The sequence below is a fragment of the Microcaecilia unicolor genome, chromosome 10 (genome assembly GCF_901765095.1).
Source record: "Microcaecilia unicolor chromosome 10, aMicUni1.1, whole genome shotgun sequence".
Taxonomy (NCBI): Eukaryota; Metazoa; Chordata; class Amphibia; order Gymnophiona; family Siphonopidae; genus Microcaecilia; species Microcaecilia unicolor.
In genome coordinates, this window is record NC_044040.1 from 28,460,014 (window position 1) to 28,486,759 (window position 26,746).

A 26,746-nucleotide genomic window follows, 5' to 3' on the forward strand; every position below is an offset into this window, starting at 1 on the left:
GGGCAGTGTGTGACTGCAGAATATATGGTTACATTGGAAAATGTATTCATTCATTTACTTCTGTTTTTTTTAATGTATGTTTTAGATATTTCTGAGAAGATTTCAGAAACTCTTCACATAGTAAATGTTGAACAAAGCGGAAAAATTATTTTCACATGGAAGGTAAATTTTTATTTGCTACATATTTTATACTGATCACTTGTGATTTTTGAATTTCATTTATTTAGAGGTTCAGGGAAAACATGAAGATAATGGCTACCCTGGTGGCTTAGGTTGCAAGTGCTGTCACTGTAGTGCACAAGCCCCCCCCCCCCCCCCCCCCCAGTTCAATCCGCAAATTCGGTCTTCTACTTCCTGGGTTTGCAGGGGCTAAGAATGTCCACGGAGGAAACGTTCAGTCCTCGTTAAAAAAAAAAAAGTCTTTATTGAAACTTATAAACAGAGCGAATAATATAGTGAGCAAACACCTCTCACTATAATACAGATCAGAAATGTTCAGCCCTGATGGGAGGAGGAGGGAGCTGTGGTCAGTAATTAAGGGTGACACTTGGGCATAAGATCAGGGCCAGACACCCAATTTTGGGTGGGCCTGGGCTCGAGATGGGTGGGCAGAACTCCACCCTGTCCCACAAGTGATTTGGTTTCTCCCTCTCTCGCCTGCATGCCATATGGTCTCTCAAACATCTCCCCTCCCCCACATTCCTTTTAAGCCTTCCCTCTGATGCAACTTCCTGTTTCCGCATAGGCAGGAATACATCAAAGAGAAGGCTGTGGGGCCAGTGCGAGCCGTAAGTATCAGTTGCTGCTCGCTGCAGGTGAAGATCTGCTATTTACAAGGTATGCAGGAGGGGCAGTTGTTGGAAGTTTTCGGCTGGTGGGGCTTGGGAATCCCTGCCAGCCACATCATAGGTGTGCTGCTACTGGGTGGGCCTGAACCCAAAGTGGGTGGGCCTGGGCCCACCCTTGCCTACACCACTGCCTAAGATTGCAGTGTTCTGGAAGGAACCCTGGTGTTATGGCCTCTGGCCCAGGATTGTCCCTATAATGAGCAAAGCAGACTTGGTGTTTGTGTGTGGGGGGGGGGGGGGGGGAGAATTCCCAGGTACTTAATTTTATTTATTTATTTATTTATTGGGATTTATTAACCACCTTTTATGAAGAGATTCACTCAAGACGATGTATAGCAGGTACAGCACCACTGTCCATAGAATTAGCAGCACTGGGTATATAGATTCAGTAATTCCTCCACCAATGCTGTTTGTTTAGATTTAGGCCCTGATACTACTGCATTTTTTTTCTGCCAACGCCTCCACCCCTCCCCTAACTCGACCTTTATTTATACAGATAATGCCTGCTGGCTGTGTAACAATTTAAATAGCCTCGTGTAAGTTTTTGAAAGTCTGTGGATAAGTAGGTTACAAGTCTGCTGCCCGTAGGTGAGCCCGTTTCTTGCTTTGAAAACGGGCCCTAAACCATTACATACAGGGACTAAGCCCACGCGGGCGAAGCCTGCTTCTCGATTTGTTGTAACTTTGATTCGAGGCCTAGCAGTCCCTTCAGACCTCTTCTCCAGTAATGGTTGGCATTGAGGATGGGGGGAGGGCCTACCTGGGCCCAAGCTTAGGGGGGGTAGGAGGGTATGGGATGCGGGAGAGGGAAGAGGGAGGGCTTTGAGATAAATGGGGAAGGGGGGAGGAGTTAGGAGGGAGGGATGGGGGGGGGCACAAGGGGAGGATTTAAAGGGCAGACGAGAGACTGATGGTGATTGAAGGTATTTCAAAGTGAATCCGGGAAAGGGGGGGATAAATGTTAAAAGTTTGATGGCGATATGTTGTATTAAGCACGTGTTGAGGAAAGTTGGCATATTTGAATGTCAATGCATAATATTTTGTATGTATACTTATTGAGATGCCATCAATAAAATTGTTGAAATTATAAAATGGGTCCTAAAAGGAAAAAGTTCTGTTGTTAAGGGTCGGCTCTGTTATCTGTTCCTCTGTTAATGTGCAATGACTAAAATGGAATAGCAGTGAGCCGTGGGAGGCCATGCCCTGTCAACGGAGCAGTGATGGAGAAAGAACTCATTGTCATGGGGACCCCCAATTGCCATGGCACCAAAAGAGAGACCCACAGCAGCAAAATCCATCTTTATGTTGATGGCGCAGTAACTGCAAAACTTTAATAAAAGGTGCACCATAGTCTTGGGTGCAGAATAAAGGCATAGAGCTGCTTGATGCTTTCATTTAGAAGTGAAAACAAAATACAAATGTTAACAGTATACTGTGAAATGATGTAGATGCCTTTGACTTATAGGGAACCCGGGGATACACCTATATTGGATTATATGACCCTGAAACGAAATGTAACGAGGTAAGAACAGGATATTAATGTTACGACAGTTCTTTGACTTGCAAATATGTTTTCATTTTTGGAGTAAGGCAACACTGCCTTTACAAGTATATTCAAGCATAGTACAGTACGCTCACTCTTTTCACCTCGAGTTCTTTCTTCTCGTTGTTAAGCGCGAGCACTGTCTGTGTGCTGCTTCTCAACTGTACCTTGAATGAACCACCACTTGCCTCAGCTGATATTCAAAACATTTAACCAGCGAGGAATAGCACCTGGCCGATTAAATGGTACTTAGCTGACTATCCGGCAATATTCAGCAGGAGATAGCCGGCTAGCACTTAGTGGATAGCCGGTTACATCATGCGATATAAAAAGCTATCTGCCAACTTTTAACTTGTTACTGGCTTTTTTTTTGTTTGCACCCAAATCTAGCTGTGTCAATAGCAGGTCTATCTTTGGCCATTATGAACTTAACCGACTTTTTCCAGCTATGTGCTTTGTGGCCAAAGATAAACCAGAAGTTCGATGTCAGTCACCTGAAACGGCCTGGCATTGATTATCCGGGCTGACTACTGACTGCTGAAGTCATCCTGGCTACCTCCTGTGGTCTGATTATCTGGCTCACCTTGTTTATGTATTTCTACCAACTCCACTTAACACTTGGTCTGCGGCTTTCGTAGTTTATAGTTTCCAAAAGCTGGGAATCCAATGATGCAAAATACAACAGAAGAGATCTCTTGTTGTTCTGTCTGTTTTTAATCTTATCTTATAAAGCCAGAAGCAGCTGCTTTATTTCCTTGTAAATTGCAAACCTGAGGTCATACCTCTGTCATTATGCACCGCCTATTTGAAAGCGTATGTCAAGGAATACCACGTCCAGAGTTCCGCTTCCCAGAATGCAAGCTGATTTCAATCCCAGCACTGCTTGCTGAATCTAACCCTGGAGAGATTGATCTCTCTTCTAGTTCCCCTCTCCCAGAGAGTCCTGTCTCATTGCCCCTTTTACTCTCAGGGTGAGGGAGATTTGGATTATATATTATAATCCAAAAGTTCCCTGGGTACTGGCCAGGGAGAAATCCCCCCCCCCCCCCCACCCCCAAGGGTCCCAACAGTTTCTCTGGCTCCCGGCCTCTTTATCTGAAACTCCCACAGAGTCTTTTGTCAGCCCTCAAAGTTCCTCATATAATTCGTCCATGCAAATCTCATGCTAATGAGTCTAGTCTCTTCTAACTCTTAGCTGTTCAGCTTTAAACCTCTTCACCCTCCCAGGAGTTGTTTGACTATTTCCCAGAGTGTTAGCCCCACCCTTGCCACCTCCCACGTAGTCTCCTCTACTTGACTACAGCCACCCCACGCAAGGTTCCAGGATGCTTCCTAAACATACCAGTAGGGACTAGACCCAAGTTGTCTTTCGGTAGGGGCCTGCAAATGCCATCTTTTTTCAGGAGACCTCTTTCCAGTGATGGGATATATACACCCTGTCACAATTTTTGCCCAGTGATGGGACTTAAACCCAGTCACAATCTCCCAGAAATTGAGATGACCTGGCTCACTCTTGCCTTCTCAGAGGCTGCTTCAGAACTGCCGATCCTGTACTTTTTATTTATAATTCATTACTTCTGGTTTTTTTTTTTGGAATGATACTAAAACTTTGCAGTATTCTGACTCGTATCTCCCTCTTATGTGGTCAGTGACCTATGGAAATTTAAAATCCATTGCATTTCTCATTTCTACTGGATCTCATGTTTTTCTGGTCGGTGTTAAAGTCCTAGATTTACTTAGTAGCCCTTTATTGTGGTGGCAGGAAAGCTTGTAAAATGTTTGATGCTTTCCACCCCCTTCTTACTTGCCTAAAAGATGAGGAGACTGAGCAGAACCCCCCCCCCCCCCCCCCGGAGCTGACAGGAATAAAATACAAAGCCTCCCCCTCACCCTCCAGTAGCGCACCCGAATCTGTCTGTGCTGGCAGGGCTTGAGTGCCTGCATTATTCAGCCAGCTGTTGGCCTGAAACGTCTCCTGCTAGGGAGAGTCTGTGTTAGCTTATTAAAGGCCCTAAGCATTAAAGGTAAACAAGCATACTGTGCAGTAAGGACATAAGAGACAGTTTTTCCATAGGTCTTTTCCTCCCAAGTTTTAAAGGAAAAGGAAGCATGTTTGAGACTTCCTGCAAGTGCAGCACTGCGGGTGTTTGTACCTGTGGATGTCTGTGGGGGTTTTTGAATGGAAACTAACTCGTGTAGAGTTGAAAGTGCAATCTTCATGCGTTACTGTCTTCCACAAATTTAAATGCATGCCTGCAAAGGCCGATTTAATGCAGCAAAAGGCTTGTGTGTTACTGAAGAGGGTGTGAGGGATAGTAATTTTCAGATGCTTTAAAAATTTACTTTTTTTTTCTGCGGGCCACACTGCGAAATTATGGTCATTCTTATGCGTGGAGGAATGGGATCGCTTATTGGTCTCCGTCCTTCTTAAAGCTGTATTGCAGCTCCTTCCACAGAGATCTATAACACATCTTCAAGCTTAAATGGGTGACAGACCTGAATAGATCTTCAGAATCTATAGATTTTATCTCTCTGGGTTTCCTGAGTTCCACAACTGACTCTTTGCAGCTGACCTGTCTGAATGTCAGTTTTGGATCTTATACAGAGCATATTTCCTACATACTCAGTTGTTTCGTGTGGATGGTATTGATACTCCTTCATGCTGAAAATGTAATCTTCTCCACAACTCTCTCTTTCATGCTTTTTGGGAGTTATCATCTGTCATTTTTGGTAGAGGAAAATTAATTTCTTGGGAGTTCTCCTACTTTCCACCATTCTGATGTCAGCAATGAGGTTTTTTTTTGTGTGCAGAATGCAGGTAGCCATCTCTTTATCCATAAGACGTCTCTGTCTGGGGGGTGGGGGGGGAATCAATTTTGAAAATGTGGAGTTTGCGATATAGGCTCCATAGCCACATGCTCCTGGAAAAGCTTCATGTGGGCAAATCCCTTAAACGGAAGAAACTTTTTTGTCTATATGAGATCCACATCTTTCATCATTACCTCCTAGAGCTCAGAGTTTTGTCTTGAACTCTCTTTAGGTACTAATCACGGTTAGCCTGTTTTACTTTGAAGGCTTCAATGTGATATCTGGATTTTTTTTTTCTATATAATGTTACTCATGGAAAACAACTACCTTTAGGCGGCGATCGGTTTCATTTGGGGAGAGGACCCTAAAGAGCACAGGCTCTTCCCTGCTTTAGATGATAGAAAAGCTGTAATTATTCTGCTTGGACTGTATCTAGCTCTACGGTGATGGTAAGGGGGGGATTGTAGATAGGGATATTGTTGTACCTCTTTCTGATGGCATGTTCAATACCTGGCTCGTTGTTCCTGGTTTATTATTGACGTATTCATTGGTCCTTTCAACTGATATGGCGAGGGTGTGGGGAAGGGATAGAGAAGGGTAAGTTTGTAATTAGGCAACTAAGAAAGAAACATTGTTTGCTTGACTGTTTATTGATGTTTTCAATAAAAAGATTTAACATAAAATTGGCTTTTTTTTATATTCAGATGGAGGAAGACCCTCCAGGGGTTAAAAAAGTTTTGCTAAAATTAGCACATACTCCCTTGTAAATGAGAGTGTGTTATTTGCAAATGACTCATCACTGGGCTAATGGATAACAGAATGGTACACTCAACAGTTATTTACTGTGGTGCTAGTAAAACTTAAAAACATAGTATCTGCTTGGGACCAGGTGTTTAACTTTTTATCAAGCCTAGAAAACTTTTGAAATCTCGCATGGAAAACTGGCCCAAAGAGAGAGGGGTAGCAGGGGAAATTCCCTTCCTCCTTCAAATTCCTTTTAACTTTTTCCCCCTGCCCAGGAACACATTAAAACTGTATTAGTTCTTAGGCAAGCATCTATTTGTGGGCCCCTTCTTTGTACCCCCTACAAAGCCACATCCACCCTTTCCTGCCCTCCCCCTCAAAAACCTTCATCCATGTTGGTTTTAAATTTGATTGCTCTCTTTTTCCTGTCTGAGTTCAAGGTGAGTTACATACAGGTGCAGTAGGGTATGTCCTTTTCCCCAGACAGATTACGACTTAATTTTTCCTAAGGTCGAGTGGAGTGAGATTCCCCGGGCAGCTCCTTCTGACCCTGGGCAAGTCACTTAACCCTCCATTGCCCCAGGTGTAAAGAGAATTAGTGCATATAATTTGTAAACTACTTTGATTGTACCACAGAAAGATGATATATCAAATCTCTCCCCCCCCCCCCTCACTAAGAGACCTTGGGATTTGAACACTGGTTTCCCCAGTTCTTTCTCTGCTGCTCCTTCGTTTCCTCAGTCGGCAATGAAGAGGGAACAGCATGTAAATCTATTCTCTGACTGCTGAGTTTGAATTGAGTTTTAGCACTCAGAAGTGCTGCAGCAGCTGTTATATGCTGACTAGAAGTGTAAGAACTGGATAGAATGATTGTAAGTGATCATTTAAAATATACTAAAAATGAGTTTATTTATGTAGGTCTTATACACATTTGAGACAGACGTGCGTATAATCAGCTGCTCAGTAAACCGGGAAAGGACACTGCTGGGTAAGTTTTTGTTTCATGTCTGTTCAGCGTTAGGAACGCAAAGTTTTGATTAGAAGTGCCACATATGACTCTGTAAACATAGCAGCCAGCTCTGTGGTTGCTGAACACCCCAAATATTGAGCAAACTCCTTCATCTATGTCCCTATCTGTTTCCGCATTCAATTCAAACTTCTCGTACTGACCTATAAGTGCATTCACTCTACCGCTCCCCAGTACCTCTCCACTCTTGTCTCTCCCTACGCCCCCCACCCTCGAGTACTCCGTTCTATGGATAAAATCTCTCTCGTCTGTCCCCTTCTCCTCTCCTGCTAATTCCAGACTCGGTTCCTTTTATCTCGCTGCACCTCACGCCTGGAATAGACTTCCCGAGCCTGTACGTCTAGCCCCGTCTTTGGCCGTTTTCAAGTCCAGGCTAAAAGCCCACCTCTTTGACGCTGCTTTTGACTCCTAGCCACTACTCACTTGCCCTGTACCCCACCTTTAATTCCCTTACCTCTTAATTGTTCTGTCTGTTTACCTGTCTTATTTAGATTGTGAGCTCTTTGAGCAGGGGCTGTCTTTTCGTGTATGGTGTACAGCGCTGCTTATGCTTGTAGCGCTATAGAAGTGATAAGTAGTAGTAGGGAAGGGTAACTTGTAATGTGTTGGGCACCCCCAATTATATCTGTCTACAGAGACGATGGTTTTCAGCCTAGTCCTCGGGACACTCCCCAGCCAATCTGGTTTGTGGAATCTCCACAATGAATATGCATGGTAGAATTGTATGTATGTCTGTTCATTGTGCAGATCCTGACTGTGTGTTTCCCCCAGAGAGCCGCTGCTCTACTGTGAACTGGGGAGGCTCCATTATTTTTTCTTTGTTGCATTTGTATCCCACATTTTCCCACCTATTTGCAGGCTCAATGTGGCTTACATTATTCCGTAATGGCAGTTGCCATTTCTGGCATGAGGAAACACAAATTGGTATTGCATTAAATGTTCATAAGTGAACAAGTAGATTAGCAGTCAAGTATAGAGAATTCATTATCGGGATAAGAAATCGAGTGGTGTAGCGTTAAAGTTAATTCGTGACAAGTTGATGAGGCATTCGGGTATAGAGAGTTCGGTTATGTCCAGTTCTGGTATAAGTTTTGTTGACTGGAATTTAGGATGGGTCGTTGTGGTATGCCCTGTTGAACAGGTTGGTTTTTAGTAATTTTTGGAAGTTTTAAGTCATGCATTGTTTTTATGGCATATGGTAGCGCATTTTTTTTTGTTTTGTTACATTTGTACCCTGTGCTTTCCCACTCATGGCAGGCTCAATGCGGCTTACATGGGGCAATGGAGGGTTAAGTGACTTGCCCAGAGTCACAAGGAGCTGCCTGTGCCTGAAGTGGGAATCGAACTCAGTTCCTCAGTTCCCCGGGACCAGAGTCCACCACCCTAACCACTAGTCCACTCCGCCATAGTTGCGTACTTATGTAGGAGAAGCTGGACGCATATGTTGATTTATATTTTAGTCCTTTGCAGCTGGGGTAATGGAGATACTTTTTGTATTCCTGGGTGGTAAGTCTATGAGGTCTGACATGTAGACCGGGGCCTCGCCGTGAATGATTTTATGAACTAGAGTACAGACCTTGAACGCAATACGTTCCCTGAGTGGGAGCCAGTGCAATTTCTCTCTTAGGGGCCTGGTGCTTTTGAATTTCATTTTTCCAAATATGAGTCTGGCTGCTGTGTTTTGGACAGTCTGGAGTTTCTTGATGATTTGTTCTTTGCATCAGGCATAAATTGCGTTGCAGTAATCTAGGTGGCTTAGCACCATTGATTTGTACCAAGCTGCGGAATACTTCCCTTGGGAGGAAAGGTTTTTATTCTTTTGAGTTTCCACATTGAATGGAACATTTTCTTTGTTGTACTTTTCGCATGGCTTTCTAGTGTAAGATTTTGGTCAATTGTTACTCCGAGAATTTTGAGGTTGTCTGAAACAGGAAGGGAGTAGTCTGGGGTGTTTATAGTGGTGGTTATCTAAACGTGAGCAAAGCAAGTGCTGAAGCACTGGGTCTGTTCACCAGCTGTGTATGTAATACGTTTGCCGACCACTCGATTTTTTTTTTTATGTATAAGCTTTTTTGTTGGAAGAACCAAATTATCTGTGTTCCAAGAGTGGAGTGAAGATGTTTGGTATTCCCAAAGAATGATGGAGCCAGTGTCTGTGGTGATACTCATCCAAGTATGATGCTTTTAGGAGTAATTTTGTGAAGCATTTATTTTTTTATTTTTCATTTATAACCTGCTTATTAAAGACTTAAGAACATTCTGTACTGAATCTCAGCTCTAAAACAAAAAAACAAAAAGGCACACAACTGCTTACAAAACAGTAGATAAAAAACAACAAAGCAGTGGAATCAAATGCATATATTGGAACAATACCCGACGTGGCCACGTTTTGCCCTCAGGCTGCGTCAGGGGTATAAACTATCAAAAGTGCTAATGCATATCAGTTCAGTTGGAAGTAGCAGATAAATGGAACTAGATTTTTGGAACTACTAGTGTGTATGATATATTTACATATACTTTTGATAGTTTATACCCCTGACGCAGCCTGAGGGCGAAACGTGGCCACGTCGGGTATTGTTCCAATAAATGCATTTGATTCCACTGCTTTGTTGTTCTGAATCTCAGCTCTATACATGTTCTTAAAAGCTATGCAGCCAACACTGGCAAAGAAAAAAAACAAAATTCAGGTCTGCCATTATTTGGCGTGTATGTGTCCTCGAATGTGTAATTTGGGTAAGTTGGAGGACAAATAATTCTCGTAGCCCCGGATTGGCCATTGTACGTGGACCTGATTTGACTGCTGGACTGGGATCCTCTTGGCCTTCTGCAGGTACCTGGCCTAATGAAGCAAGGTCAGGTACTTTATGGACGATCCATATCCCTTTGGTCATGGCTTGGCCATTGAAAGGGCTCAGTTGAGACAAAAAGGTTATTCAGGTTCGGTCATTGTCACCTTGCTTCAGGCTTGTTAAAGCTCTGTATCCATGGTGTATGTGAGGGTGTGAAGGATGTGTTAGGTGGGGAGAGCCTGATAGACACAGACAGGGAGAGGGATCTTGGGGTGATAGTATCTGAGGACCTGAAGGCGATGAAACAGTGCGACAAGGCGGTGGCCGTAGCGAGAAGGTTGTTGGGCTGTATAGAGAGAGGTGTGACCAGCAGAAGAAAGGAGGTTTTAATGCCCCTGTATAAGACGTTGGTGAGGCCCCACCTGGAGTATGGTGTTCAGTTTTGGAGGCCGTACCTTGCGAAGGATGTTAAAAAAAATGGAAGCGGTACAAAGAAAAGCTACGAGGATGGTATGGGAGTTGCGTTCCAAGACGTATGAAGAGAGACTTGCTGACCTGAACATGTATACTCTGGAGGACAGGAGGAACAGGGGTGATATGATACAGACGTTCAAATATTTGAAAGGTATTAATCCGCAAACGAATCTTTTCCGGAGATGGGAAGGCGGTAGAACGAGAGGACATGAAATGAGATTGAAGGGGGGCAGACTCAGGAAAGATGTCGGAAAGTATTTCTTCACGGAGAGGGTGGTGAACGCTTGGAATGCCCTCCCGCGGGAGGTGGTGGACATGAAAACGGTAACGGAATTCAAACATGCGTGGGATAGGCATAAAGGAATCCTGTGCAGAAGGAATGGATCCACAGAAGCTTAGCTGAAATTGGGTGGCGGGGGAAAGAGGGGGTTGGTGGTTGAGAGGCTAGGATAGGGGAGGGCAGACTTATACGGGGACTGTGCCAGAGCCGGTGATGGGAGGCGGGACTGGTGGTTGGGAGGCGGGAAATACTGCTGGACAGACTTATACGGTCTGTGCCCTGAAAAAGACAGGTACAAATCAAGGTAAGGTATGTTCAAGGGCTTGTGTTCTGAGTGTGGACTTCCTCCCTTCTCTGCTCAGATTGCACACATGCCAGTGCTCTCCAGGCAGGTTTTCAGAAAGGATTGACAGTGGGTTTTCTAAAAGTTCAGGTTGCGGCTTTGGCCTGTTTCAGGGGCCACCTACAGAATAGTTTCTAGTTTATTAGAGATTTGCTATACTGCCTAGGCCAACTGGCCGGTCTCGGCAGTTTACAATAATCAAATGGAAAAGGAATGGCAAGGACCTCCAAGTTGATAGAAAATATAAAGCAAGCAAGAAGACATTTCTTGTGGCTCACCCGGATATTGTTCGATTCTTGTGGGGAGTGAGACACTTGCAGCCTCCCTTTTGTACGCTGTGTCCAGAGTGGAACCTTAATTTAGTCCTTTGGGCTATTCAGAAGCTTTCTTCTGAGCCACTACGGAAGGATTCCTTAAAAGATCTTATGCTAAAGATAGCATACTTGATGTCTGTTGCATTGGCATGTAGGGTTTCAGGCTCTCTCTTTCTGCATTTTGGAGGCAGGGGGTCTCCCTGTGCACAGTTCTTCCTTTTCTTCCGAATGTGGTATCAGCATTTCATCTCAACCAATCTGTGGAACTTCCAACCTTTGCAAAAAGGATGAAGAGGCTCAGTATTCTTCCTTGAAGCTTCTCAATGTGCATAGAGTCCTCATTTACGTTGTGTTTTGGGGTAGTGAGCCCTTGGATCACAATCATAGGCCTGACTGCGGTAGACAGATCACTTCCAGGGCCTATGATGAGACAGAAGCCGGCTGCCGGCATGGCTGAGAACTAGGAGCAGGATTGGCTTGACATGCACCAGGAGCAAGGCTTGACTCTTGTCAGGAACCAGGGGTGAGACTTGACTTGAGCAGGAACCAGGAACAGGACTCTGCTTGAGCATGGTCCTCGGGAGCAGGGTTCACAGGAGCAAGGCTGCAGGAACCAAGGCTTTCAGGAGCAAGGCAGGCTTGTTGCGAAGGCACTGGAAGCAGTGATAGGTTTTTGAGCATCTGACTTTCTAACGAGCTAGCAGCGTGGTTTTTACACTGGTTCTATGCGGTTTAGTGAGCAAGGAGTACAGCGAGATATGCACAAAAAGTTTCTCAGAACTCTTTTCCTATCATGGTAGTAGCTAACAAATTATATGCAAAGCTATTATAATGAGGTAATTATACCTTTTCTGTGGAAAATTTAATGGGTGGTCAGGAGCTGCCGGTACTGCCTAGAATGACAGCTGAAACAGTGGAGGGAAGAAGCAGCCTGTCAGAGCTGATATTGATAAAGGCTGTACTGAATAAATTTTCACTGCATCATAATTTAGTGCTGGGTATTAGGTCCTGTGTAAATCTGAGGCCCCACAAGGAATACATCTTGAATACAAAGTGAGCCAATCAACTAAGAACGAAGGAGGCAGTCACATCAGTTTGTAGCAAGCTACTAATAGCAAGAAGCCCTCTATGATACCGTTCAAGCCAAGGTAATCCTATAGTACTATCACGATGGAGACATGCAAGGGGAAAAAATAAGGACTATATAACAGGTGAGAACTGAAAGCCAGTCTGATGTCAAAACTTGAGGTTGTTATGCTGTGATACCTTTTAACAGGACTGTCGTATATAAACTGGCAATCACGCAGCCCTCTTCTTCCCTGCATTCCAGAGCGGGCTGCACACCTCTCCCCCTCCAGGATCACAAAGTTCAATAGTTTCTGGGCTTGCAAAACAGCTGAGGCTTCTCTTTCATTGTGCGAAGTCATGGAACAACGGCCCCTCTACCCACATCCTATTGGTTGCAGAAATTAGTTCCTGACTGGCAAATCAGCAACGCTTTTGATTTGGTTCTGGTTTGCTGCTTCTCGGTTCATCTTCGCAAAAACCTCTGCTTTATTTACTGTTGTGTTTACATTTTTGTAGTCATGTTGCCTGGGGAAAGAGAGAGCTGAATAGAAGCCAGGTTGAGTAAAATCATCAGTTGCAACAGGCACATTTAACACACACAACAAAAAAAAAAAAAAGCTACCTCTGCTGCTTTCATACACGCAGCTTAATGATTGGTTGCTGGGGGCTTGCTCAGCTGACTGGCTTCCTTCTTATTGCATGCAAATGAGCCTGTTTGCAAAAGCAGCGAGCAGCTCATTTGCATACGATTTGCTTTGGGAATCTGTATTTCCAAAGCGGTAATTTTTACCAAGGTGGAAATAGACGGATTCTTTACAGGGACCTTTGCACATATGGGCCTGAGTCTCCTTAAAGCGCTCAACCCTGACGGCGTCCAGGTGCGCCCCTCCTCCTCTGACATACTGCCATTACTTCAGTCCAGGGCTTGTTGCATACGCACGCTTCTCAGGGGCAAGGCGTGCATGGATGTGGGAGGACGCTGCCCCTGCGAGTCTGCGGGGCCGAGGTCAGCGCCCCATTGTCGCTCCAGAGAAAGAGTTCTGGACCCGAAGCATTCGTGGTAGGACCGTGACAATTTAGGTATCTGGAAGTCATAAATGAGTTTTTTTGCAAATTGGACAGACTGTTTGTGCTTTTTGGTAAGCAGAGGCTTAGCCACATGGCTTCCAAGCCCACATTCGCTAGATGGCTGAAAGAGACTATCACGTTGGCTTATTTGAGGGTGGGGAAGCATGCTCCTCGGGTATTGTGGGCTCATTTTACAGGGTGTACAGTGACATCCTGGGCAGAGACTACCTGTGGATATTTGCAACAGGAAGTAACCTGTTCCGGGGCAAAGGGAGCATGAAAACGAAGAGCCGACAGGCGCGCGGCACCCCCCAGCGGCATGCACCCGGGGCGGACCGCCCCCCCCCCCCCCTTGATACGCCACTGCTTGTCTATACTGAGGAGCTGGACTGGATGCCAAGAAAGAGATGTCTCAGCTCAAGTTTTCAGTTCTCTTTCTCTACCTCAGTGGTTCCCAAACCTGGTCCTGGAGGCACCACAGCCAGTCAGGTTTTCAGGATATCCACAATGAATATTCATGATAGAGTTTTGCATATAGTGCCTTCACTACATGCACATCTCTATCATGAGTATTCATTGTGGATATCCTGAAAACCTGACTGGATGGGGTGCCTCCAGGACCAGGTTTGGGAACCACTGCTCTACCTGCTGGTTGGACACAACTATTCCACAGGTTCTGGAATAGTGGTAAGGACTAATTTTCTCCTTAACTTAAACAGTGAGGGGAGAGGGGGGGCTGTATGCACAGGCTGATCATAGGTAGGACTCCTACAGGATGGTCATAGGTGGTGGTCCCATTTAAGCACACTGCTTACAGAATATATCCATTCTGCAATTAGATAGCCACACTAGGCCAGCTCGGTGGCTGGTGTAACTGCAGTTGCCTAAAAGTTAGGTGTGCCAATACTGGGTTACACTAGTATTCTATAACTCTATCATATCACTATTTATTGTAATTTTATTTGTTGTAACCATTTGGTTATTACTAAATGGAAGGTGGGATGTCAAGTTTCAATAGTCTTATAGTTAAAGCCATTTTTGTGTTTGCCATCAGATGGCAGACTTGTAACTCTTGTATCCTTACATTTTTAGCCATTGTATAGCTATAATTAGGCAATTTAAGGCACTAACAAGTAGATGATCAAAAGCCCCGCGCTGTTCCAAACAGAGCTCTAAAATAGCGCTGGAACAGCGTGGGGCTTTACCGCACCGATGATCAGAGATAATTGCATTTAAATTTAAGCATGCAATTATCTCTGATCATAGGGTAGAAGTGCGGGAGAATTGTGCTTGAGCATGCGCTCAGCACAGTCCTCCCGCACTTGTTTGACAGGTCTGGGCTGTCAAAAGCCCAAACCTGTCAAACACAGGGGCTGGAGGTCCATGGGACCACCAGGCCCCAACTACCCCTGCCCCGAGCAACGGGGACTGAAGGTCTGGCGGACCTCCGGTCCCCCCGACGATCCCCCCCCCCAGGTTCAGGTCTCCAGCCTCCCCTAACTCCCCCAGCAAAGGGTCCCTGGTAGCCTAGTGGGCGACCAACCCCCCCCCCCCCCAGCGTGCAACTAAATTGGCTAATGAGCCAAATAGCGCCAATATTTGGGTGCTAACATTCAATTGCATTAATTGGCAACAGTTTGGATTTGCATGCACATCTTGTTAAGTGCTATTCTATAAAGATTCACACGCAAATTTTATAGTGCAAAACTTGTAAGGGGGTGTGCCATGGGAGGGTCAGGGATGTTCACTAAAGATTCGTGCATACCAGGGATCTGCATCTAAATTATGTGCCAGGATTTATACCAGGTTTCAGTTGGTGTAATTCCTCACTCCCAAAATCTGGTATAGAAATTGCCGCTAAGTGCAATTCTATAAACGGCGCCCAACTCGGAACACCGTTTTTAAAATAGCGCGCCGTGTGGATTTTTTTCAGTGCGTTTTTTTTTTTAGTATGATTTACTGAATCTAGTCCTAAATGTGTTTTGTTTATAACAAGAGATCTGATCAATAAATATATATATTTTTTCTTTTTTAGCTGTTAGCTATCTCAGGCCAACGAAGTGTGACGGTGTTAACGAGCCACTCAGGCCAGGTACTGATCTGTATTTTGCACTATTTAAAAACAAGATTTATGACTAACAGTAATACTTTAACAAATATGTATGACTGTAACTAATTCTAGATCAAGGAATTCCATGAGACAGGAGCAGTTCTGGCTTTGCCCCATTGGGCGTACGGACTTTTATTTGCAATTACTGTGGCAGGACTAAAAGTCCAGAGATTCAGTGGAGCAGAACCAGAAATGGGTATCCATACTTCTAATTAGGGTTGTCTTCCATTTTGTGCCCGTTGGGGAAAGCTTATGATAGATGGGCCCAAAGTGACTTTTTTTTTTTTTTTTTTAACTAGCAAAGACACAATGAGAGCCTGGTTGCTGAATGATTAGTTTTGCACTCTTTGGTGTGGAAGCAACATTTTGTTGGAAGCCTAAAAGATCTGAAGAAAACTGGCAGGTTAAATGTTAACTGAAAGGTATTAAAATTAGGACATGAGGTGGAGGAAGGGTGAAGTGATAGCAGATTCTTTTATACAAGGAAAGTGCATTAGATCTGAAAGGTTCTGTTACAGTGTTGGAAGTTTGTTTTCATTTATCTGCTGTTTAATTATTGAAAAATCATTAAAGTGCCATAAAAAACCCCAAACAAACAAAAATCTGGAAGTTGGCCAGTTTAGTCTGATCAAGCTGGCTACCAATATTCAGTGGCACTGACGGTGAATATCATCGCTAACTGGCTGTCCTCTAACCGACCAGGAGCTGTGCATACCCTAGCATTGAATGCCTAGGGTTAGTTCGGCCTGTGGCTGGAAGCAACCTGCTTACCACTGAATATTGACCCCAGTATATTTTTTGAGTTTCATCCTTCACCACCTCATTAAGGATCCTCTCTCTGTCCCATGCTTTTGTTGGTTGTTTTTTTTAATAGCCCACCATGTCTGAGCCCTACATCCACCATTTTACAATAGGGAAAGGAGGAGGCCAGGGAGGTCTCTGGCAATCCCAAGAAAAGAAAGAGGTTTATAGATATATGGGTTAAGTATTTGCAAAATATCTCCCACAAAGCAAGAAATAAAATTGGCACGCCCTCTCAAATGGGATGCTCAGCAGAAATGTACTCGTGTATAAGACTAGAAATTCCTGTAATAGCCTCTGGAAGGAATAGGTACCTTGAAGTAAGAAGTTTAATGTGCAGCTGTTTCTGGGGGGGTGGGCAGAGGGGGGAAGAAAATGTAAAAAATGTTGATGATGCAGTTAAGATGTATGTATACACGTATGACTTGTTATTATGATCACAAAGGGTTTGACTTTATTGCTTTTATTCAAAATGTTGAATCATCAATAAAAACCGTTGAAACTTACAATAGTGAAAGGAAAGGGTGGTTTTTGCAACTACATTCAAAGCAGTTTTACATAGTATATACTTGTTTTGTACCTGGGGCAATGGAGGGTTAAGTGACTTGCCCAGAGTCACAAGGAGCTGCAGTGGGAATCAAACCCAGTTCCCCAGGATCAAAGTCCACTGCACTAACCACTAGGCTACTCCTCCACTCATTCCACCAATAAGAGCCAACCTCATCAGTGATGTCACAATGGCTTGATTGCCCAATACTTGGCTCACTTCTGATATTGTGATGTCATAAGGGACAGGGGGAAAGGGAAATGGGACTTGATATACTGCCTTTCTGAGGTTTTTGCAACTACATTCAAAGCAGTTTTACATAGTATATACTTGTTTTGTAACTGAGGCAATGGAGGGTTAAATGATTTGCCCAGAGTCACAAAGAGCTGCAGTGGGAATCGAACCCAGGATCAAAGCCCTGCTGCACTAACCACTAGGCTACTCCTCCACTAGCAACATTCCATGTAGAATCTCAAATAGGGAAATGGGACTTGATATACCGCCTTTCTGTGGTTTTTGCAACTACTGTACATTCAGAGTGGTTTACATAGTATATACAGGTACTTATTTGTACCTGGGGCAATGGAGGGTTAAGTGATTTGCCAAGAGTCGCAAAGAGCTGCAGTGGGAATCAAACCCAGTTCCCCAGGATCAGTCCGCTGCACTAACCACTGGGTTACTCCTCCACTCCACTTTGGAAAGTACGGAGAACTCCTACTAATGGTCTATTCACCAGTCAGTGGCTGCTTAAGTTGTTGTGTTCTAAACTGGTTTAGGATCCATTTATATGAAAACGGACCTGAACTGATTTAGGAACCACCTGTATAAACACTGACATAAATTAAATGTTTGTTTTAGTATCTCTATCGGGGCCCTTTTACCAGGCTGCGGGAAAAAGGGCCTTTCGCTGGCGGCAGGGGCTGTTTTTCCCGTGCGTCGGGGTCCTTTTTACCGTAGCGGGTAAAAAGACCCCAGGCACACATGGCCTTGCGGTAAGAGAACTCTTACCGCATGGCCATGCAATGGGGAGCACAGCAGAAAAAAATAGAGGCTGACCAAAGACGATTCACCACTGCAGACTTGAATCCAACAGTCTTTACTGATGTAAGTAAAAGAAGGACCCGACACGGGCCGTGTTTCGGCGCTTACAAGCGCCTACATCAGGGGTCAAATAATATACTCCGGATGAAAGCATGGAGCCACAGCTCTGCCGGAATGCGAAGCTGTCACCTTTCTCAACGTGTTAACACTAAAAACTCAAATGCTTCAACACTTGCAACGACTGCGGGAACAGAACTTGCAAAAGGGGATGGGGAGCCCTTACTGCCACCCACTGAGTGTCCCAATGGTAACCAGGCAGGCATGTGGTGATGCTCGATTACTACTACTACTACTATTTAGCATTTCTATAGCGCTACAAGGCATACGCAGCGCTGCACAAACATAGAAGAAATACAGTCCCTGCTCAAAGAGCTTACAATCTAATAGACAAAAAATAAATAAAGTAATCAAATCAATTAATGTGAACGGGAAGGAAGAGAGGAGGGTAGGTGGAGGCGAGTGGTTACGAGTCAAAAGCAATGTTAAAGAGGTGGGCTTTTAGTCTAGATTTAAAGGTGGCCAAGGATGGGGCAAGACGTAGGGGCTCAGGAAGTTTATTCCAGGCGTAGGGTGCAGCGAGATAGAAGGCGCGGTCTGGAGTTGGCAGTAGTGGAGAAGGGAACAGATAAGAAGGATTTATCTATGGAGCGGAGTGCACGGGAAGGGGTGTAGGGAAGGACGAGTGTGGAGAGATACTGGGGAGCAGCAGAGTGAGTACATTTATAGGTTAGTAGAAGAAGTTTGAACAGGATGCGAAAACGGATAGGGAGCCAGTGAAGGGTCTTGAGGAGAGGGGTAGTATGAGTAAAGCGACCCTGGCCATGTTACCGCCATGCAAGCCATTTCTGGGGCTTTTTTTTCCCCCCCTGGAAATGGCACGCGCTTGGGGCGGGACTACTGTCGGCGGCCACGTTGGCCAGCAGTACTCCCAAAAATGCCAGCAGTAAGCCCGCGTCGGGCTTACCACCACTTTGTAAAAGGGCCACCTCAGTGATTTAGGTAGAGACCAACATTTTCAGTTGCTGGAGCTGCTTAACCAACTGAAAATTCATGGATTGAGTTAATGGACTAGGCTTTGACATTGTCTTGCCTTGCCTGACTGAATGTTTTGGCTTAGAAATGATCATTTTTCATTTATCCGTCTTTATTTTTCTGTTTGGTAGTATCCCGATGTCTGACCCTGTTGATTGAAATTCATCCTGTTAATAACATGAAAGTTCTGAAGGCAGTGGATAGCTGTGTCCGAGTACAGGTACTGAGGCACGGTGTGTTCTTAGATGATTGGGAAATGTGTTAAGGAAGGCAAGTGTCTTAAACGCACAAAAACCTGCTATTACTTCCTCAGACAAAAGAATAATAAAAAAAAGACTAAAGTATAAAAAAATCAATTTTTTAATCTTTCTTTTTAACTGTCAGTTATAACAAATACGTTGATGTTTCCTGATAAGATATTAAAGTGGAAAATTGTCATCAAATTCTCTTGAAACAAATACACTAAAACCTTTGGGATAGATATTTAGCCCATGGTGGTCGTTTTTGTTTTTAAATTTTAAACACAAATAGCTGTGGCCAGAATTAGCCCCAGATATTCAGTGCTGGGCCATGTCCGGCCACCAGCACTAAATATTGGGGGTGGGGCTAATTTCAGTGGTGCTGGTTGCTGGAGCTTATGTGGGTCCTGGCCGATATTCAGCCAGGGCCCTGCCCACGTAAATCGTTTTCATTATTGAGTAACTAGTAAAAAAACCCCGTTTCTGATGCAAATTAAATGGGGGCTAGCAATGTTTTCTTCTGTGTGCATGTGGGAGTGTGTGTGTCCCTGCCCTCTGGCCTCTCTCCCCTCCCCCCTCTGAGTCCTTCACTGTTACAGAGCCAGCGATTTGATTTCGTGCTCTAAAAAGCCCCGTTTCTGATGCAAATGAAACGGGGGGCTAGCAATGTTTTCTTCTGTGTGCATGTGGGAGTGTGTGTGTCCCTGCCCTCTGGCCTCTCTCCCCTCCCCCCTCTGAGTCCTTCACTGTTACAGAGCCAGCGATTTGATTTCGTGCTCTGCTGTTTTCCTTCACTGACTGTGTTACAGAGAGGGCGGGGCAGACACTCATAGGGAAACCGGATATCTCGCCCCCTTCACACTTCCGGCTGGAGGCTTCATAGAACGTTGGTGTTGCCTTTTATATAGAGAGATTTGTCTCTACTGATGTAGAGGGACATAAAAACATAAATGTAACTGGGCTGATTCAAACCTATTAATGCCTCAGCAACAGGTGTCATTCATAAGACATTTAAAAAAATTTTTCTATTGCACTTCCGTTTTAAATTTTGTTGTTTGTCGTAGGGCCCTGCAACAAACTAAAATCCTTCAGCAAGGAAAGATATCTTGCAAATGAGCACATAAAAAACAGGCAATGAGATTAAAGGTTAAAGAAATACGGAGTCTAAAAAGGATGGATAAATTGTATTTGTTTTTGGTGACACTTTGTGATAAACAATTCTAAAATCTTCCTATTTAATTTATCACTGCTGAATTTGTGCTTGTCTGTCCTTGTGTTCCAACAGAGAATTGTTTACTTTGTAAAAAGCTGTGTTTTTTTTTTTGTTTTTTTTTAATTAGTTTTTGTACCCAGCTGAGATGCATCACTTTCCAGAAAGTCACCTTTTACTAATTTCAGAGGACAGATGTGAGTATCTGATGAAGTGGTGGCCTCTTTAGAGCACATTACACTTAGAAGATAATTTTCATAGGGATCTAGCGGAATAGCTGCAGTTGTGCAGCTAAAATCCACCATCTGTGAAAATGATCTTCTGGAATAAATATGCCCAGCTAGTTTTTCTACATGGATATATTTATTTGTAGCAAAAAGGACCATTCTGGGAACAGAAATTATCTTTTTTTTTTTTTTTTTTCTAGAGAGAGAGAGTGTGTGTGTGTTGGGGGGGGGGGGGGGGGGTTGCAGCCCAGCTCTGTTTTTCGTTATGAATGGTTTGTTCTGTTCCTGGTTTTAAGCCATTGCATGTGGGGTCTCTGATTTCTCTATTGCGTTCCAAAACCTTGGTCTTCACTTCCAGTCCTTGAGGGCTGCTAGTAGATCAGGTTATCAGGATATCCTTAATGAATATCCATAAGAGAGATTTGCATGTGTACTACTCCCTGCCTTATTTGCAAATCTTTTATGCATATTCATCAGGGATATCCTGAAAACCTGACCTGTTATCAGCCCTCAAAGACTGGGAGTAGAGACCAAGGCCCTAAGAAAAGAATTATAAATGCAAGTGCAAAGTAGAATAAAACCAGAACTGGATCAACTTGGAAATCTGGAGCCACTTGGTGACTCCGTGCATAGGAAGATTAAATATTTGATTCTGCATGTGGTCTTTGGCCTCTACAGAAGCAGCAGGTACTTTGAGAACTGTGTACCTTGCAAGGAGTTCTCAAAGTGGAACAGTAGTTTCCCTTTGGAAAATTAGCTGTAAATATATATGCAGACAAAGGTACCGAAGTACTTTACACCATTGTGAGGCATTGAAAGCTGTCCCTTCATACCTTCTACATCAAGGTCCATTTATGGGCTATGGGGGAATGTACAAGAGGCCACTGTGAAGCGAGATTCCCAAAAGAAAACTCACACAGGCAGCAAAGAGCAAATTGAGCAGGGAAGCTTGGAGTGTATACCAGTCCCTCCCCCTCCCATGGAAACTAGTCTCTGATTGGTTATTCCGGATAGTTCCTGACAGGCCAGTAGTTTATGATTGGCTGGTGCTACTTTGCTGCCAGATTCGCTTTTTGTTCCCGTGTGTGTTCTGGCTGTCTGCAGCAAGGAAGAATGTACACTCTTAAGGACCCCTTTCAGGTTCAGAACTAATTATTTGAAATATATCGCTGAGTTACTTCACAGTGTGAAGGAGACGCTGCAGAGGCTGTGTTCTTTCAGTAATCTGGGCTGACTGGGAAACGGCAGGGATATGAGGGGATAAAAGTTGGATGTAGTCTTTTGGCTAGCCTTTTAAATATTAACAAAAAAGAAAATCTGAACATAAGAAAAGCCATGCTGAGTCAGAGTGAGGTCCATTGAGCCTAGCATCTTGTCTCTGACAGTGGGCAGTTGGTTACGTTACCAGTCAGATCTATTTCCCATAGTTCATTTCCAGGGACGAGCAATGGCTACGCCAAGTCTACCTGGCTAATAAATTTTGATGGACTTTCCCTTCAGGAATTTATCCAGTCCTCCTTTGAATCCTGCTATATTGGTCATGGGGATCCACTCACTCCCTGCTTCCAGTGGCAAGATCCAGTTGTGCATAACAGCACTGTCAGGGGGGAACAGGCAGGGCTGTAACCAGCAGCAGGCAAGAATGGCAACATGTAAGTGTGAGCTGACGGGAGTGAAAAGCTGAGAAGGCTACCACTCTTACTGTTCTCCAGATTGGGGGGAAAGAGTGACCAAGGATTGGCGATCAGAATGGAGTGCATGCTTGAGAAGAGATGCGGTCAGAGTGAGAATAGAAGGGTGCAAATGCTAAAATGCGTAGTTTTGGCTCTGAGAATAAGGTAATAGATACTCTAGAGCAATTTTGGATTGACTGGATGAGCAGCCCCTTGTTCTTATGTATTCAAAATTCAATTATTAATTCTGCAGTTGCCAGTTGACCATGTTTCTGATTTGCAGCAAAATGTCTTTGTGGCTCTTGAGTTACATATTGAATCTTTAAAAAGCCGTTAATATGTCTGTATATGTCATTTCTTAAAGACATTGAACAGTTTCACGTCAGTGTTGTCACTGAAGAAGGATTCAGAGTGGTAAGCATTTGGCTTCTCCTTTTTCCTTTTCTTGTTGGTAAGGTTAGAGTTTGGGAATCTGAATAATGCTGGGATGCTCATTCACAGCTACCTAACCCAAATAAGCTTCCAGGAGACACGAGTTAGCACCTCGCTGCTAGTTTGCGTTTCACAGAGAAAGCGATAGGTTTTCTTTTCAAAGCAACTTAGGCCTCAATGATCAAATCCCCTGCATTATTCCGAACAGCGCTGGAAAATTAGTGCCGGAACACGGGGGATTAAAGCCATCATGGTCAAAACTAATAGCATGCAAATTTATGCATTCTGTTCGTTTTGATCATCCTGCAGAAGGATTATGCCTGAGCACTGGACTGGACAAGATGCTGCCATTTTGGAGGTGGCACTGGAAGGAGGAGGGAGTGCTGCTCCCTCATTTTGTCATTGCAAGGTATTGGGGGAGGGGGGTTGGGGTTGCTAGACCACCAGGCAGGTGGGGGGGGGGGCGAGGTTGGGTAGGGTTGCCCACTGGCCACCAGGGAGTTTGTTTTGGATGTTAGGGGGCTAGAGGTCCACTGGACATCCAGCCCCCCTGTGCCCCTGTGTTGGGGAGGTCAGGGGGTGGGGGGGGGGGGGAAAGGTCACTGGGCCACCTGGGAAACTTGTCTTGGGGGAGGGTTAAGGGGGCTGGAGGTCCACTGGACCTCCATCCCTTTGCGTGCAGGGAGGGGGTAAGCATGCAAATGCATGCTGGACAGGGCTCTTCATTCCTTCCCAATGCTTCGCGAACCCTAATGCCAGCTCTGAGCTGGTGTAGTCTTTGCTGCAGGAGCAATGCCTATGTTTGGCTCGCTGCCCACTGAGCATTGGGGAGGAATACTAAATGCCCTAGGTAACGTTCATTTGCATGCTACTTGCAATCGGAGCCCTTGAGCGCGTTGTTTCATGCGCTCACAGGCTCTGATCATGGGGTAGGAGCAATTGTGGGTGCTAGTATGGTGCTAATAGCCTCTAACACCCGCATTTGCTTCTGATCAACGGCGCCTTTCCAGGGACGAAGCAGTACTTTTCTTGGGAAAATAGCAGCTGGTATAAAAATGTTTTGTATTTTGGTCTCTTTCTGGCTTTCAGCTAATTCAGAACCCTGGTCAGCTCCCCAAGGACAGAGTGGCAGAAGACTTCATTTGGGCACAGTGGGATATGTTAGGCCAGAGGCTCTTCTATATTATTGTGAAGGTGAGCAATCCCCTGCACATCTCTTCTGACTGAAAAGAAATAATGTGTGTGCGCATAAAAGTAATCCTACTAAGTTAGTAATTGAACATGACCATGCCAGATTTCTTTTCTTTCACCCAGTAGTTTCTTTCTTCAACATGTAATTAAACTCTGAAATTCATTGCCCGAGAATGTGGTAAAGGTGGTTAGCTTAGTGGGGTTTAAAAAAAAGGTTTGGACGGCTTCTTAAACAAAAAGTCCATAGACCATTATTAAATTGGACATGAGGAAAATCCACTATTTCTGGGATAAGCAGCATAAAATGTTTTGTACTGTTTTTGGGATCTTGCCAGGTATCTGTGACCTGGATTGGCCACTGTTGGAAACAGGATGCTGGGCTTGATGGACCTTTGGTTTGTCCCAGTATGGCAATATGTATGTACTTATGACTGAAGTCTAGTATTATGAGCCTTCATTGGTTATCACATAGGGATTTTTCACCTATTTTGATCTCCTCCTCCACATCATACTTGGTCTAATCATTGCATCAACAATCCTTGGCTGGGGGGGTTGGAACGCTGCAATCACGGACCTTGAATCCAGCTATTAGTTTTGACTAGGGGTGTGCAGTTAACGCATTAATAATGCTATTAACGTGTTAAATTTTTTTTAAACACAAATGATGTTTTTTTTTTTTTAACGCAGGCTCCATATTTTTTTCAGCTTCCCTGGCACAACCTCAAAGTCCTTATCATCCCCTGCACTGCAGGGCTATATAGATACTTGAGCTGTGCCCTGCAGGACGTTGGAAGTCTCACAGGATTTGAAACAGCGAGACTTTCCCAACTTCATGCATGGCATGACTCAAGTATCTGCAGAGCCCGGCCGTGTAGGGGAAGATAAGGACTTTGAAGTTGTGCCAAGGAAGCTGAAAAAATCTGGATCCTACATTAAAAAAAACATCATTTCTATTTTACATTAGGTGTGGGGAGGAGGAAGATGGTTGTAGGAAGTCGTGGGTAGTTTTTATTAATTTGCAAGTGGTATATAAAAAAAAAAACAACTTTATAAGCTTTTGGTTTTTAAAATTGCCTTCCATGAGTCCTCTCCCCATTGTCATTACTCAAGGATCAGAACTATGAAGTATTTTCACTTTTTGTATGTTGATTTAATACTGGAGCTTGTGGTGAGAGTCTGCACTGCAGTATTTCACATTAATTAAATCTCTAAGGGGGGGGGGAATGGTTAAGCAGGTAGATATGTCATATTCTCGGAAATGAGGTAAATCCCACAATGTCCTATCTGTAGGGCTTGCTTGCATTTGTAGAGGGTGTTCTTGAGCTCTGGGTGGGGAAGGTTATGTCTGCTACTGTGGAGTGACACCTGCTGGTGGAAAGAGAACATGGAGGAGGCTTCCTTTCTAGCTCTTGGCGTCGTTGTGACCCTCAGCTGCATGTCTAGGAGGAAGATGTTTAAATGAGAATGAAACATATAGAGGAGCATTTTCGAAAGAACATCCAAGTCAGAATTGAGATGTTCTGCTCATAATCAAGAAAAAGTCCATTTTGTGGCCATTTTCAAATAGGAATTTCCTGTTCAAAAATACACGAGAAGGATGTTTTTGCGCTGAAAACGTCCAAAATGAACATCCGTTTTCCAAACTGAAACACCCAAAATATGAACGCCGAAAAAGCAGGCACAAAAACGTCTTTGTCGGCCGTCATTTGTACAAAAATGGTCACACAGATGTCCCTGCAGAGCAGAGGGGCAGCCTAGTGGTCAGTGCAGTAGACTTTTAAACAGCGGGACCCAGGAACAAATCCCACCTTAATTCCTTTATATGTCGTGAGCCCTCCAGGAACAGATAAAATTCTACATGCTTGCCAGGTGTCTTATAAATTGAGGTACAGTAGGCATTTCTATTTGCCAGGAGGGCTTCGTATCTGTACAGACAATTAAAGTGGGAGTTACGCCTGTGTCCTGTTGTTCAAAGTCCACTGCACTGACCACTTACAGAAAGACCTTTTGTGTCAGGTCCTCTCCTCTGCTGCTGTTCGTTATAAGTTGCTTGTATTAGGTTTCCATAACACTTCTACCTTAGCTGAGATAACCTTTTATCATCTCTCTCACCTCATGTGCATCTTTCTTTGTCACCTTAATGTCTAACTCCTCTTGCTGTCTTACCTATCTACAGTGGTGTTCCTAGGGGGGCTGACACCCGGGTGCACGCCGCTGGGGGTGGGGTGCCGCGCGCGCCTGTCCTCCGTTCGTTCCATGCTTCTTCTCTGCCTCGGAACAGGAAGTAACCTGTTCCGGGGCAGAGAAGAAGCATGGAACGAACGGAGGACAGGCGCGCGCGGCACCCCCCCAGCGTCGTGCACCCAGGGCGGACTGCATCCACTGCCCCCCCCCCCTAGGAACGCCACTGCCAATGCTCCTTCATAGCTTATACCCTACTCTCTGTGTATTAAAATGTTCTATTACGTATTGTGTTGACATTGTAAGTAGTGTACTATGCCATACTTTGTATTTTAATATTTTTACTGCTGTAATTGTCTATTGCTTATGTTTGATTTATTCTCACTGTACACTGCCTTGAGTGAATTCTTTTAAAAAGGCGGTAAATAATAATAACTGCCTGTCTAGTAGAGCCAGTTGAGATTGCAGTACCGAGGGGGTTTTAAGCTATAGTAAGAGAGAATACCTTTAGCTCAGCTTTAGTAATACCGTACACAAACTGTAATTGGTTTTTGTTCTTTTTTTCTCTCTCCACTTTCAGGATTCACAGCCTCTGTTAAAGTGTGTCCAGTTTTATCCTGATCAAAATTTTAACGAGCTAGTAAGTACCAGGCATGATATTTTCATAGAAAGATGCATCTTTAGAAGCTATAAATT

General features: G+C 44.3%; 1 protein-coding gene across 2 annotated transcripts in view; it reads left to right on the forward strand.

The window, feature by feature from the left end:
• Positions 1 to 26,746, forward strand: part of GSAP (gamma-secretase activating protein) — a 120,318-nt gene that overhangs the window by 12,612 nt on the left and 80,960 nt on the right. For both annotated transcript variants that reach the window (XM_030217086.1, XM_030217087.1), the window contains 9 exons: positions 86 to 162; positions 2,314 to 2,370; positions 6,862 to 6,931; positions 15,342 to 15,398; positions 19,029 to 19,117; positions 20,477 to 20,543; positions 22,611 to 22,660; positions 23,768 to 23,872; positions 26,631 to 26,690. In XM_030217086.1, coding sequence (XP_030072946.1) covers positions 86 to 162; positions 2,314 to 2,370; positions 6,862 to 6,931; positions 15,342 to 15,398; positions 19,029 to 19,117; positions 20,477 to 20,543; positions 22,611 to 22,660; positions 23,768 to 23,872; positions 26,631 to 26,690 — 632 coding nt within the window. The remainder of the gene's footprint in view (positions 1 to 85; positions 163 to 2,313; positions 2,371 to 6,861; positions 6,932 to 15,341; positions 15,399 to 19,028; positions 19,118 to 20,476; positions 20,544 to 22,610; positions 22,661 to 23,767; positions 23,873 to 26,630; positions 26,691 to 26,746) is intronic.